A 16480-nucleotide genomic window follows, 5' to 3' on the forward strand; every position below is an offset into this window, starting at 1 on the left:
AACAACAGTATCAATATTAGTTATAATTTCAGCATAGCATTGATTAAAAATCCCTCATTGACATTATCATTTGACATTTATCAATCAATCAATCAATGTTTACTTATATAGCCCTAAATCACTAGTGTCTCAAAGGGCTGCACAGACCACCACGACATCCTCGGTAGGCCCACATAAGGGCAAGGAAAACTCACACCCAGTGGGACATCGGTGACAATAATGACCCAGTGGGACGTCGGTAACAATGATGACTATGAGAACCTTAGAGAGGAGGAAAGCAATGGATGTCGAGCGGGTCTAACATGATACTGTGAAAGTTCAATCCACAATGGATCCAACACAGTCGCGAGAGTCCAGTCCAAAGAGGATCCAACACACAGCAGCAAGAGTCCCGTTCACAGCGGAGCCAGCAGGAAACCATCCCAAGCGGAGGCGGACAAGCAGCGCAGAGATGTCCCCAGCCGATACACAGGCGAGCAGTACATGGCCACCGGATCGGACCGGACCCCCTCCACACGGGAGAGTGGGACATAGAAGAAAAAGAAAAGAAACGGCAGATCAACTGGTCTAAAAAGGGAGTCTATTTAAAGGCTAGAGTATACAAATGAGTTTTAAGGTGAGACTTAAATGCTTCTACTGAGGTGGCATCGCGAACTGTTACCGGGAGGGTATTCCAGAGTACTGGAGCCCGAACGGAAAATGCTCTATAGCCCGCAGACTTTTTTTGGGCTTTGGGAATCACTAATAAGCCGGAGTCCTTTGAACGCAGATTTCTTGCCGGGACATATGGTACAATACAATCGGCAAGATAGGATGGAGCTAGACCGTGTAGTATGTTATACGTAAGTAGTAAAACCTTAAAGTCACATCTTAAGTGCACAGGAAGCCAGTGCAGGAGAGCCAGTACAGGCGTAATGTGATCAAACGTTCTTGTTCTTGTCAAAAGTCTAGCAGCCGCATTTTGTACCAACTGTAATCTTTTAATGCTAGACATGGGGAGACCCGAAAATAATACGTTACAGTAGTCGAGGCGAGACGTAACAAACGCATGGATAATGATCTCAGAGTCTTTAGTGGACAGAATGGAGCGAATTTTAGCGATGTTACGGAGATGAAAGAAGGCCGTTTTAGTAACGCTTTTAATGTGTGCCTCAAAGGAGAGAGTTGGGTCGAAGATAATACCCAGATTCTTTACCGTGTCGCCTTGTATAATTGTTTGGTTGTCAAATGTTAGAGTTGTATCATTAAATATTAAATAGAGCATAGAGTTGTATTATTAAATAGAGTTCGGTGTAAAAATAAAAAAAAAGAACAATAGCGTCACAGTGGCTTGCACTTGCCTCGCATCTCATAAGCTTGACAACACACTGTGTCCAATGTTTTCACAAAGATAAAAGTCATATTTTTGGTTCGTTTAGTTGTTAAAACAAATTTACATTTTTGCAATCAGTTTATAAAACTTTGTCCTTTACAATTATAAAAGCTTTTTTTTTTTAAATCTACTACTCTGCTAGCATGTCAGCAGACTGGGGTAGATCCCGCTGAAATCCTATGTATTGAATAAATACAGAATCGTTTTGAATCGGAAAAATATCGTTTTTGAATCGAGAATCGCGTTGAATTGAAAAAATCAATATATAAACGGATCGCGACACCAAGAATCGATATTGAATCGAATCGTGGGACACCCAAAGATTCGCAGCCCTAGTTGATATGTTATGTAGTGAAGCTACGTAGCTTAACTACATGTCCCAAAAGCTTGGCTGTCGCGTCACTACTTTTTGAACCATGAGTGATTTTCTGTAGCTGAATTGTTTTTAGACCCATGTAGTAAGGTAGCTTATATCAAAGCTACAAGCTACAAAGAGAGAAAATGGACTGGGAATCGAAAAAATTTAAAATACAGAGAAAATATTACGACCTGGACGAAGGAGAACTTCCATACATACGGAGAAAATCTATAATGATTGGTCGGTGGTTCTTTGATGTTAATGAAGGTTCCCATTCATCCAAGTCATTGTCATCTCAGGCCATTCAATCGATCGCAACTGGACTGCCTGGTTTGTCGTGGAAGACGTTTTGCCGCTCATCCGAGTAGGCTTCATCAGTTTGTGCTCATAGATTTAGAATGGTCAGATCTAGTCCAGCGGCTGGTGCCAAAACCCCAAATATTTATACTCCAAAAACCATATGCATCAGGTCTATCTGAAAAATTCTGAATAATTTTTAACCAACACAACATTCCAGTACACTTCAAACCAGGCAACACCCTGATACAAAGACTAGTGCATCCTGAAGACCGGACACCACACACACACACACACAAAAACAATCTGGTGCATGAATTGATTTACGTGGACCCCGACTTAAACAGGTTGAAAAACTTTTTCGGGTGTTACCATTTAGTGATCAATTGTACGGAATATGTACTGAACTGTGCAATCTACTAATAAAAGTTTTAATCAATCAATCAATCAATCAATCAATCAATCAATATGCTATCTCGTGCAATTATGAATGCACTGATTCATATATTGGGGAAACAAAACAACACATGGCACAGCATAGGGCAAACTCTTCAGGCCAAGATTTAGCTGTCCACCTGCACCTCAGACAGAAACAGCACTCCTTTGACAACAAAAATGTACAGATTCTGAACAGGGAGGACAGATGGTATGAAAGAGGAGTGATGGAAGCCATCTATGTCAAGGTTGAAAAACCATCCCTGAACGGAAGAAGTGGTGTACGACACCACCTGTCTGCCACATACAACACTGTCCCTTCAATCATTCCTAAAAGACTCCAACAAATAACATGAGTTAAAAACATTCTGGTCCCAGAAAGGGACCAGAATACTATTTGTGCCATTTGTTTACAACTGAATAGAATGCTTACAGGGGGGATTCCGGCTATTTTGGACTGGTAGTCGTCGATCCACAGCGATCGTTCTCTCACACAATACCTCAATGCTAACGAGGGGAATTTACTCTTCAATGAATGTTGTTAGCTTTTACAGTTAAATTGCTCCATTGTATTAAAACAGTTTGTTTTTCTCACTACGATAGGGCGAAACCATCCTTGCCCAGGCACACCCTCCTGGTTTTCAAAGTATAAATATTTGGGGTTTTGTCACCAACCGCTAGACTAGATCTGACCAATCTCAGTCTATGAGCACAAATTGATGAAGCCTACTCGGATGAGCGGCGAAACGTTTTCCAAGACAGACCAAGCAGTCTAGTTGGATTGATTGAATTACTTGAGATGTTTGTTTGATGAGTCACAATTAGCTTAGTTTAGGGAGAGACATTACAGACTGGCCAATCAGAGGTAAGATAAGGCAGATAATCAAAACCAGGAATCAAAATCATAACACACACGCACAATTAGGGAGTCGGAAACAGAGGTACTCTTCAAACTGACGACTCCAAAAAAAAAGAAACATACTTGAAAATGGCAGAGGAATTCTCTCTTGCAGATTAAATGGTTTCTTTAGTGATGAAGACGACGTCCAGTCAACCTACAATAATATGTGTCCTTGGCCATATTAAGACAAATGTGTTTGTGTTTAGAGAAAACAATGTCCATAACCTTAGTTTTTAGTTGTTTACTCTGTAAAACAAAATCATGTCTACTCTATGCATTCACACAAAACAAGACACAATTAACACAAATTTAGGAACACACATGATGGTGAATTGAGTTTATGAAAAGTTTTTGCACATAACCAGTACCAACTGGTCCCAAGCGAAACACAAGTCATTGTTTTCTTTTTTCAAGATATAGAGATATTCTGTTGTTTGTTTATTTGTTTGTTTGTTTGTTTGTTTTTTACCGTAGGCATTATTAACATTATAGGAGTGGGCCACAGAACAGGCAAACTAAAATAAATTCATACAGTGGAGTGCAGGGACTCCTAGAAGGAGTTGTAGAGTGTTCCCAGCTAAATGACAGAGAGTTAAAAGTAATTGACCCTTATTGGGTCCATTTGTACATTCTCAGTTACATTAACATTGATATTTTACACGTCGGCCGACAGTTAGAAATACCGTTAAATGGGGGTCTGTAGCGTAATGCATCATCCTGGTGGTCATATTTATATATATATATATATATATATATATATATATATATATATATATATATATATATATTATATATTTAATGTCCAGGGTGTGCCGCCCAAGTGAAGCTGGAGCTGGGATAGACTCCAGCACCCCCGGCGATGTGTGTGTGCGTGTAGTTTTGATGTAGTGTGTTGTGTAGCTTGCTGCAATTCACTGGGGATAGCTTCCCCTGTAGTTTAGCTACAATTATTCGAGAGTAACTTGTAGCTCATAGTTTTCTACAATTTCCAAGTAGCTTGCCCATCACTGACTGTTTCCCATCCAACATGTTGTAGCTTGAGAGGTGCTGCAAAGAGGAATGAGTGAAACAGCACACAGATAGGTGTGTCAAGCCAGTGGCATTTTATTAAAAAATATTTGAGGCTGTAATTGCTGCCAAAGGTTCATCAACACCTTCATCAACATTGAGCAAAGGCTTTGAATACTTATGTATATGTGACTTTTGTTTTTGTTTTTTATCTTTTATCAAATTTAAAAGCGCTGTGAATACTTTCTAGATGCACTGTGCACTTACTTTTGTGAGATACTGCAGTGCATGTGTACTTAAAGTGAACACGGCCTCTTAACCTAAAGACGAGCTACACACCCTGCCTAGTTCTCACGCCTAAATTGCTGTCTGTCCCCTGCACAGACGCCACTGTGGTGAGCTACGACGGCAGCATGTACCTGAAGGTGATGCTGCCCAGGACGCTGCACACGGAGGCCGAAGACCTGTCCCTGCGTTTCATGTCCCAGAGGGCCTTTGGGCTGCTGGTGGCCACCACGTCACAACAGTCAGCAGACACCCTGCGCGTGGAGCTGGACGCGGGCCGACTCAAGCTGACAGTCAACTTGGGTAATGCTGCATCAGCAGATACGCCGGCAGATAATATCTCAGCTGACCTTTTTGCAGGAAGAGTAACCCCAGTTGGTGGTCTCCTGATATTAGTCTGCTGTCACACTCTCCCATACCATCATACTGAACAACTACAGTTGCTTTAAAAGGGACATACATCTCTTGATTTTTCCTGGATTTTTTTTTTTTCCTATTAAATTTAGCTCCAATTAGGGAATCGCATAAAACACAGATTGGGGGTTCTTTTGATAACTAGGGATTGTGATAATCAGTAGCTGCGTTTGATTAGCATTCAGTAGCTTATATACCGCTGCATGCACTTTCAAATGTAGGGTGCATTACTTACAATAGATATCAGAGATGTGGACTCGAGTCACGACTTGGACTCGAGTCAGACTCGAGTGATGAATTTGATGACTTTAGACTCAACTTGACAAAATGTAAAAAGATTTGCAACTCGACTTAGACTTTAACATTAATGACTTCACTTGGACTTGAGCCCTTTGACTTGAAATGACTTGCTACTTTCCCCAAAACCCAAAGATTAAAAAGTTATTCAGGAGCGCTCCGTATATTTCATTGTGCACGCGTGTCTGTCAGCGCGTACGTGCGATTACAGCGTGTGCGCTACTTGTCACTCCAAGAGCCAATCAAACGAGATGCACCTTGTTTTCGTCCTACAGCATTCATCCAATCGAATTGCAGGAAAACCAATGAACAAAAGCTCTCAAATAACGTGCCAGTGAGGAAAAATGATGCCGAAAATTGTTTCGTTCGGGTATTAAAACTACGACTTTGTCAACAAAAACAAATTCCAGTATGCAAAGCATGCGGTTCGAAGATTACAGACAGAGACGCAACAACTTCCAATGTCGTTCGACATTTGAAGTTGCACAATGAAGGGTAAGGTTTGAATGTAAGCTAACGTTTATTGGCTGAGTAATGTTACTTTTATTTGCTGTGTAGTTAAATCAGTGAGGCTGTAAACGCACTGCTAACGCTATAACCATAGACATCTTATAAGTAGACGCAGCATCGACCGCTACTGCCTACTGACGTTGACGAGACAAGGGCGGGGCCACCATCTTGGAGGGGTGATCCACTCCACTCAGTGCAATACATTTGGCAGGAGCAATGAACTGTCAGCGCATTTAATTAATTTTCCCTCACTGAATACCACTTTCACGCGCTTTTTTGTCGTACGTATAACTACGATAAAGGACACATGTTTTGGGGTGTTCATAGTTTGCTTAACAGTAATAGAATATTCTTATATGCTATAAGTGACCAGACGTCCAAGATCCATCCATCCATTTTCTACCGCTCATTCCCTTTGAGGTCGCGGGGGGCGCTGGTGCCTATGTCAGCTACAAACTGGCGGAAGGTGGGGTACACCCTGGACAAGTCTCTACCTCATCACAGGGCCAACACAGATAGACAGACAACATTCACACTCACATTCACACTCACATTCACACACACTAGGGCCAATTGAGTGTTGCCAATCAACCTATCCCCAGGTGCATGTCTTTGGAAGTGGGAGGAAGCCGGAGTACCCGGAGGGAACTCACGCATTCACGGGGAGAACATGCAAACTCCACACAGAAAGATCCCGAGCCCGGGGTTGAACCCCAGACTACTCAGGACCTTTGTATTGTGAGGCAGACGCACTAACCCCTCTCCCACCGTGAAGCCCCACGTTCAAGATCAAAACTGGCAATTTAATCCCAGAGAAGGGGGGAAAAATGGTCAGCTATTTTTAAATTGAAGAAACAATATGATTAGATGTTATATACACGTGTATATTCTACATAAACAATGTATGAATACATTAGATATCTATATATCTTACGGACCTATAGAATGTATCCCTGGTGCTGCAACAGCAGAGTTTATTCTGTCTTGACACTTTGTATTGATATTTTGTATTACATTCTTCCCTTAAATGATCATGTTTACAGTGATTGTTTTATACGTATTTTTCATGTATGTTGCTTTGGATAAAAGTTTCTGCCAAATACTTAAACATATATAAACACTTGAAAGTATTTATATCACCTAAAACCACCAATCTGTTTCACTGGATTCAGTATAAAAGCAAAGTCTGTCTTATCCAACAATGTTAGTATTTGAATAGTGTTACTTGAAGACTTATTGATGGTTACTATTATACTGTTAAGAGATAATTGTCTTATATTTTGCCTAAAATTGGAATGCATCATAATCAGTGGCGGCTGGTGAATTTTGTTTTAGGTGGGGCTGAAAATTTGTAAACCAAACACTTGGCGTCATCCTTCCCCAGAAGATTTCTTTGTGATGTTCACATATAAATATTGAAGATATTTGCTCTTTCTAAACTTTGTGGTAATATTCTTTTCACAAAATACAACCAATAGTATGTTAATGTTAAATCTTACTTGTGAAAAGTAATCCTCCGATTTTTATTTTCAACAGTCCGCTCATTTGAGCAGGAAAACGCTGAACACCAGCCCAGCATCTTTGTTGTCTACCTGTCAAGTGTCAGTATAGGCTGCTCGCCGGCTCTTCATTACCACTTCAAGATGGCGGCCAAATTGCTCGCGTCACAGCAGCCAATGCTGCGTCAACTTATAAGATGTCTATGGTTATGACGTCATTGCAAACACTACAATCTGTTGCGTCCACTGCAGTTCGCTACCTTATTCATACTTTTTGTCAAGTGATTTTTTTTTTTAAGCAGGGTTGCATGAGATACCTATACATAACGTTACGTTAGTCAATGTATCACACACAGTAACGTAACATTAGACGGCGGTCAGCAGCATCGCGTGTTTTAGCCACCTACAAAAAGACAAACATAGTCAAATAAAGGTCAGTTAAAATGTATACTATATTAAGAATATGAGTACATATTCCATAGGGCCCTGACATCTAAAAAGTACAACTCCGTTCATTGTTATGTTCTTGTATTTGTTACATAAACACACATACAGTATGAGATGAGATCAATGAGATAAGGTAAGAACAGGATAGAAACTACTGTGGAACTAGTTACAATGCAATATGCCATTGAAATACAATGTTAACACTTTTGTGCAAATAAGTACAGTTGCACTTGTTTTTTCAAATGTTTTATTCCGTAAAGGAATGAGTTAAATGTTTAAAATAACTGGTTAATAGTGCTATTATGAAGTCCAATGTCAGCACTATATTTTTTTTATAATAAATACATACAGCGTTTTAAAAGCATACACAGTCTGTATAAATATATTAGTCTTTGGGTAACAGGACTTAAAATGACTCGAAACTCAAAATGCAGGATTTGGGACTTGACTTGAGACTTTCCAGTCTTGACTTTGGACTTGACTCGGGACTTGCCTGTCTTGACTCGGTACTTGACTCGAGACTTGAGGGCAAAGACTTGAGACTTACTTGTGACTTGCAAAACAGTGACTTGGTCCCACCTCTGGTAGATATTGGTGTAAATTAAACACGTTAACAATATTAACACGTTAATGCTTATTAATCCACCATTATTATTCATCTGAATAATCCACCTGGAGTGCAGAATGACTCAAAATCCTAAGAATTGTCTTTGGCAACTCATTTAGGGCAGTCTTTGCAAATAGGGTTCGGAAAAAAATGCATGGTTTATGCGGCAGGGGGAGGCTGCAGAACCTGACAAAACAAGATGGAAGACGACAAATAACACGTTTGAACCTATCTGGGAAATATTTGTATATGGCACACTGAGGAAAGACTTTTCTTTACAACTTCCATCGTAAAATAGCATTTTAATAACACACAATTATTAACAGGTCCACATTAATTCTGATAAATGTTTGTTTAGAAAAACAGTTTTTTTTGTTCACATATAAAGTTGTGGTCAAAAGTTTACATACACTTGTAAAGAACATAATGTCATGGCTGTTTTGAGTTTCTAATAATTTCCACAACTCTTTTTTTGTGTGATAGAGTTATTAGAGCACATACTTCTTGGTTACAAAAAACATTCATGAAGTTTGGTTCTTTTATGAATTTATTATGGGTCAACTGAAAATGTGACCAAATCTGCTGGGTCAAAAGCTTACATACATAAATGTTATTATCTGGTTACATTAAATTAAATTAGATTAGATAGTACTTTATTTATTCCTTCAGGAGAGTTCCTTCAGGAAAATTAAAATTTTCAGCACAATCCCATTCAAGATCAGACAAAAATTACAGGTAGACAGAACAGGATCGCTGACAGGTCTGCCGGCTTCCAGCGGCCCTTACAAAAAAAGATAAGATACAGGTAAACAAGGGGGGGATGGGAAAAAAAAATGAATATTAAAATAAAATAAAATAAAATAAAAAAATTGGTCTAAGCCTGGGCCCTGGAGAGGGTGTCCAGACTGAGGCCAATGGAAAAAAACAACAACAACTCATAGCCATAGTACACATCCCTCTTACATTCGTGTAAGAGGGAAACAACAAACATAAAAGAACACAAAGGACATTAAAGACATTAAAGCTGCGGATGCAACCAGCCACTTCTACATACAGCTATGAATAAAAACTAAAAGAAACATATACACTGTGGTGGCCTCTGCGGTGTTCCACGCCATCGTCCGCTGGGATGGAGGGAGCATGGCCAGAGACAGGAGCAGACCCAACAAAGCAACCAAGAGAGCCGACTCCACTCTCGGCCGCCAACCAACTCTCGGCCAGTGTCCGGTCCGCATGGATGAGCGAGGATACATCCAAGGAGACTGAGGTGTCCGACACCTGCTCACCCAGCCAAGACACCGTGATGCCTCTCTGTCCCGGCACACAGTGCCAGCTCCGCAGCCCTGTCCCCTCATCCACATCTCCTCCAGTCCCTCCAAACCTACTCTGGTGTGGCAGAGACCCAGCAGCTGGTCTCCATGGCCAAAAGGCTCCCGGGAGGCAGATCCAGAAGTCCACAACAAAGCACCGCAGAGGTCACGAAAGTCCCAAAGGGTCCTGGACCAAAAGGCAAAAAAAATATAATAACACATGAAAACAAGAGGGAAACACAAAAGGATGACACAGGAGCACAGAGCTCCTGCCAACAGTAGCCACTACAGCAGCGCCATCTTGAAAAAAACATGTCCCTTGGCAAGACCACAGAACTTTCCTACAGAAGGTCTTGTCTTTGTCCATGTGATGTCAGATGAAACAAACATTGAGCAACGCTCCGCAATATGTTTGGAGGAGAAAAGGTGAGGCCTTTAATCCCAGGAACACCACCCTACCGTCAAACATGGTGGTGGTAGTGTTATGCTTTGGGCCTGTTTTGCTGCCAATGGAACTGGTGCATTACAGAGAGTAAATGGGACAATGAAAAAGGATGATTACCTCCAAATTCTTCAGGACAACCTAAAATCATCAGCCCAGAGGTGGGGTCTTGGGCGCAGTTGGGTGTTCCAACAGGACAATGACCTCGAACACACGTCAAAAGTGGTAAAGGAATGGCTACATCCGGCTAGAATTAAGGTTTTAGAATGGCCTTTCCAAAGTCCTGACTTAAACGTGTGGACAATACTGAAGAATCAAGTCCATGTCAGAAAACCAACAAATTTAGCTGAACTGCACCAATTTTGTCAAGAGGAGTGGTGGAACCATCCACCAGAAGCTTGTGAATGGCTACCAAAAGCGTCTTATTCCAGTGGAACTTGCCAAGGGACATGTAACCATATATCAACATTGCTATATGTATACTTTTGACCCAGCAGATTTGGTCACATTTTCAGTATACCCATTATACATTCATAAAAGAACCAAACTTCATGAATGTGTTTTTTGTGACCAACAAGTATATGCTCCAATCACTCTATCACAAATAAATAAGAGTTGTAGAAATTATTGGAAACTCAAGACAGCCATGACATTATGCATTATGTTCTTTACAAGTGTATGTAAACTTTTGACCACGACTGTACATGGTGTTAAAGGGGAATTGCGCTTTTTTTGGAATATTGCCTATTGTTCACAATCATGAGGATGTCGCAGTTGCTTGTATAGATAGCCCTTTGAGACACTTGTGATTAAGGGCTATATAAATAAACTTTGAATGATTGATTGATTGTGAGAGACAAGAACACACATGTATATTTTTTGGGATTTTAAAGATGATAAAAACGCTTGGAAGATGCAGCTAATAGGAGTCCTCAAAGACAATTTCAAAACCCTCCATTATCATTTTATATACACACTTCAAGTCTATATATAATTTAGTAACAGACACATTTATAATAATATGTAATATGTACAATATTTACCGTATTTTTGTCATTTTAGGCACAGACATAATTTATTATTCAGTGGATTGATTTAAATTCCTGTAGCTGTCCTTTCCGACTTCCTACAACCAATTTGTTCCCACTCCCGGAATCAAACACGTGTGGTTTCTAACAGCAGACTTTGTAACAAACAAGAAAGATGACTATTTTTGGACAAATGAGGATTATTAACTTTATCTTTTTGAAACTAAAAATACGCAGGATGAACTACTGCTAATAAAAGCGAGCATGAAGAAGAGGCTAAAACGTTGGAGCAGACTGAGTGCGAAAGAGTGCGACATGGTCACGCTGCGAATCTGGACCTTTGAGCCACACTGTGCCGAATTAATGGATTGTTTACCCAAATCAACTCAAAACATCCCCGCCCAGCTGGACCAAACGGACAACTGTCCATCGAATAAGTCACACTTTATATCGATCATGGTACAGGCAGCACATCACTGTACACTAAACTTACAGTACATACGCTATAGACCTCGCTGTGTACAGACAAAACATGAAATGTGGGCTAATACTTTACAGATACGGCCCCATGATTGGTTATGTTTTTCAGTCAGTACAGATTGATGTCATATCGTAATGTTGTGCATTACACACTCATACCTGTTTCGTCCTGACGTAGAAGTTAGCTTATGTCTTTCCGTCGTTAACTGTTACAGCTAATACCCTAGCACGCCAATGTCTTACTACACTAGAATAAGAGTTCCTCAGTGTTCGCTCTTACAATAACAATGTCACTACAGTTTGGTATATTACACAGGTTACGGAATGTAAATGAAAAAAAAACAATTTTTTGAGGGTTTTTGACTGCATTTTTAAAGTGATTTAAAGGTAGGATGGATTGCTCCCATCCTACGATTTTTAGGTAAGTTGCGGAAAAAAACTAAATACTTTTGTCTTCTTGTCTCTCATAAGGATTGTGAACAATAGGCAAAATTCCAAGAACAAAAAGTGAGTCACCCTTTAAAGGTGATTAATTATCAATTAAATAATTACTTCCCTCTTTTTCTTGAGGCGCTTTGCTCAAGCAAAATGAAATACCATTAATATTAGGGATGTGAATCTTGCAACAACTCACAATTTGACTCATTTCCGAGTCTCTGTGTGTCGTTTCAATTCAGGATTGATTCTCAATTTAAATCCAATCTGGCAATATAAAATTTAGTATAAAAACTATTGTAAAACTTTTCAAGATGTTATGAGTTACAAAAGTATATTTTGGCTGCTATATACATGAAGTGAGTATGCACGGAGATGTCCTATAAATGTATTTTTAAAACAGATTTTTAAAAATCAATTTTCTAAAATTATTAATCGATTTAGAGTCAGAATAAATAGGAATGCGATTCATGTGTGAGTCGTTTTTTCTCAACACTCTTAGTTACAGTAATATGGCTTACTAATGGATGGTATCTAATTTTCTATGATAAAAATGAATCCACAGCAACCACTGCGATTAGAGGGGAACTTCACTTTTTGGTAAATTTCGTTCACAATCATTATTGAAAAACAAGACGAAGGGTGTATTTAAAAAAAAAAAAAAAAGCGTTTTAACTCGTTAAATTATTAAAATAAGTAGAAATGTAAATACAAGTCTGCTTACAATGGAGCCAATGGGAGGTCCTCTATTCCGTCATCCACCATAAATCCCTCTCTATAACCATCCAAAAACCGCCAACAATACTCTATTTACCTTTCGTGACTTGAATATTTACCAAGCATTAGCTATATTGTAATTATAAGTGCTAACGCAGACAAACTATTTATAGCAGCACCGTCATCACAGAGAGGTAACTAGCTTGTGTTGCTATGTAGACATGATTGACTGGGGAGCTTCTTTCTCGTCTCAAAGCTGGTGAAAGTGTATCATGGATCATAAATAATGCCTCTCACTTTGATAGTATAAGGATGAGGACATACTCCGACGAGTTGGTCAACTTTGGCATCCAATTTAAACCCCGAAATGGCGAGAAAGACACGAAAAGTTGCTTGGTTCAACCCCCGCTTTGTCTTTGCAAGGATTATGAGTCATTTTTCATCTGGGAAAATCCCAGCATTCAAAGAAAAAAAAAGTCGCCATCCTAGTTACAGCAGATAGTAATCAGTAAAGTTGTGAAAGGAAAAAGAGAACATTGTGATGCCTTTTTTAAATTAATGCGCCGCCGAATGCTTAAAATGATCAAAATACGTAAATATTAGATGTTCTTTTGAATGTGCCTGTTACTACATTACATATATACTTAACACATGTACTGTATATGAAACCTTAATGGAGGTGTTTGAATGTTTTTTAAGCGCTTTATTGGCAGAATAGAGCGGATCCCGTCGACTCCATTGTAGGAGGATGTTTGATCGCATTTATTTACGATTTAGTATACACAAAAAAATTAAAAACATTTTTATTTGTCCTACATAGAGATTGTGAATCATAGGCAAAATTACCCCCAAAAAGTTGAGTTTTCCTGATTAAAATATTAAATCAATTATTAGCCCAAACAGCATTATTTTATTTGTCCAAAGTTTAAATGTCACCTGCTCGTGTCGTTTGTGTGCTTTAAGTAATTTAACAACTGGGATTAATTAAAGCATTTGAGGTCTTAATTTTTTATATGTAACAGTTGCAATTATGTTCTATTATTCTCTGTAAATGTTTAAATAATTATGATAATAATAAATAAATGAAAAATGTATATATACATATCCACATGATCTGAATGGTCTAAAGATGAGAGTGTAAGTCATTTTAAATGTCTTTGTGATGTTATTATAGTTTTTTTTTGGCATAAACCACAAGAGATTGTTGCCTTTTTAAGCAACTATGGTCTTCTCTTTCTGTCTCTGCCTGTCTCACACTCCGTTGTCTGTCTGTCTCTCTCTCTCTCTCTCTCTCTCTCTCTCTCTCTCTCTCTCTCTCTCTCTCTCCCTCTCCCTCTCCCTGAGTTCATGCTGTGGTCAGGTCCCGTCTGACCGTCTCTCAGCTCTTTCAGCCCTTCTATGGCTTGTCTGCAGTTCAAGGAGAAGGCAGTCAGAGACAACATTTATCATCACTTGTCACATAATACCCTTAGTGGCCATTGTACGGACTTGGCCACTTCACGTACACAGGCCGGTCACGTTTAGAGTTGTCTCGCTGGGATCAGGGTGTGCCATTAATGCACACAAGCACACACACACACACACACACACACACACACTGTGGTCTCTGGCTGTCTGTATCCACTGCTCTGTGATGGTTGACAGCTCGAGAGCACTTCTCAGCCACGTGATGTAGCCTATTCATGCACTTGCATGGGTTTCATTATTCACAACATGCAAATAATTAGTTAGCGGGGATCTATTTCCAGCCCAAGTGAATTATATCTAGGATTTTAGATGACTTTAAGCGCCTGTAGGCTCAGGCAAATGGCAGCAGACCGCAGTGGCAGGTTCAGCGTGGCTGCAGGTTGTGCAAATCGCCTCTTTCCTCTGCAGTTAACGTGCAAAAAGCATTTGCGCCATGCAGACCCTCAGTATGAGCAGGAAACATCTCAGCTCACTTCAGTGCAATGGTGAAGAAGGAGCTTGGTTGGCTTGGGAAAACACATTGTCAAATATTTGATTAGGAAAAACAATAAAGCAATTTAATGAATTGATTAATTATTTTTTATTTTTTTTAATCCAGTTTTTAGTCTGCTAGCCATACCTCCTGTATTTTACACACTGACAGGTCAACATATTAAGTACACCTGCACAATGTACTACGTTCCAAAAGAAACATTTAATGTCAGAAGAGGTTTTCACTGACCGATTGTTCAATATTTGTATTTTCTCTAAATGGCACCGGTAGACTTCAGGGGAGGGGCAGCAGCTTGGAAAAATAAAAATAAACAGATTTTTAAATTTTTTCCCCAAAAAAACTAATTTCCTATATATTTAAAGGCAATGTTTAGTTCCCACTGTAAACAAGTAAACCGCTGAAAGACTATTCAGAAAATGATATTAAAAACACAATTGCCTATGCATTTGATTATTAGATTTGTTTTATACAATGTGATGGACAACTAACTTTGAAACCACAGTTCAAGGTGACAAGCAGATATTTATTTATTTTAGAGTTTGTACATACATTTTTTTTCTATCTGAGTTATTACATTAAAAATGATAAGTACTTTATTGACACATTCAGTTCCAGTATTTCACAGACCACATGAACTGATGCTGCGGGCCAAATACGTGATATACACAGTAAATGAAACTGGTGTGGTACTGCAGCTGAATTATCTTATTTAGTAAACTTGAAACATAATTATAAACATGCTGATAATAAGTGACATTGTGGAGGGGTACCTAATGAAGTGTCCAGTGAGTGATTTAAAAGACAGGTTTTAGAGACACGTGAGCTCTAAAAAGGTCATGTGGAGGTACTTTAGCTGTTGTGGCCATTACCTCCACTTCCAATGTATAGGCCATTGGCCTGAGTCTATGCGTTTTGCACACCATCCCCAAAGCGAGTATCGCCATGGTAACTGCCTTCCATTCTCCGATACCAGGCGACACAATCCGAGGTGGTAACAGTGCGAGGGAAACGAGTGTTTCACCTCTTCTTTCAAAGTGCTCATTGATCGGCTACATTCCCCCGTAGCGCACGCTGAGATGTTTCCTTCCATTCACTGTTTCTTCTCTTAATGACATTTGCACCGCGGGTGGGAGGAAAGGGGCGCTTTAGACTCTCGAGGCTGTCCCCGGATGGTGGGCTCTGAGAAGCACTCACGTGTTCTGCAGAATTGTACCATGAAGGATGTGAAATATGCTCTCCTCCCTCTATTTTATTTCCTTCTGTTAATCTCACCATCTCACTCTCTTTCTCACCAGATTGTATCAGGATAGACTGTAACCTCAGTAAGTGTCTCCTACCGTTTTTACACTATTGTGATGCCAAACAAAACACAGCTGCTCATATGTGAAGCTAACATCCTTGTTGCTCTACAGTGTGTGCCTAAATCTCACCTGACAGAATATCGGTTACGCCTGCATTATCCAATGCTGTCAACACGTGGGGTCAATGAAATAACTCATTTGTATTTAATTTTCCACAATATTTTTGTTATTGTAGTTGTAGTCTGCAGTGATGTGAAGTTGCACTGCATCCTACTGTACTGTCTTGTTTTAAACTAAATAGAGTAATGAAAATATTAGACACATTTCACAATATTACGTAGTGCACCTCTGAATCTTTGTAAAATACAATCATTATT

General features: G+C 39.5%; 1 protein-coding gene across 8 annotated transcripts in view; it reads left to right on the top strand.

The window, feature by feature from the left end:
* The window catches only part of LOC133551610 (neurexin-2-like), a 439020-nt gene that overhangs the window by 217067 nt on the left and 205473 nt on the right, over positions 1-16480 (top strand). For 5 of the 8 annotated variants that reach the window (XM_061898511.1, XM_061898517.1, XM_061898513.1 and 2 more), the window contains exons 8-9: positions 4756-4959; positions 16098-16124. In XM_061898511.1, the coding sequence (XP_061754495.1) occupies positions 4756-4959; positions 16098-16124 (231 nt within the window). The remainder of the gene's footprint in view (positions 1-4755; positions 4960-16097; positions 16125-16480) is intronic. The other 3 variants (XM_061898512.1, XM_061898514.1, XM_061898520.1) reach the window with 1 other exon arrangement.

The sequence above is a fragment of the Nerophis ophidion genome, linkage group LG04, assembly GCF_033978795.1.
Source record: "Nerophis ophidion isolate RoL-2023_Sa linkage group LG04, RoL_Noph_v1.0, whole genome shotgun sequence".
Classification (NCBI taxonomy): Eukaryota; Metazoa; Chordata; class Actinopteri; order Syngnathiformes; family Syngnathidae; genus Nerophis; species Nerophis ophidion.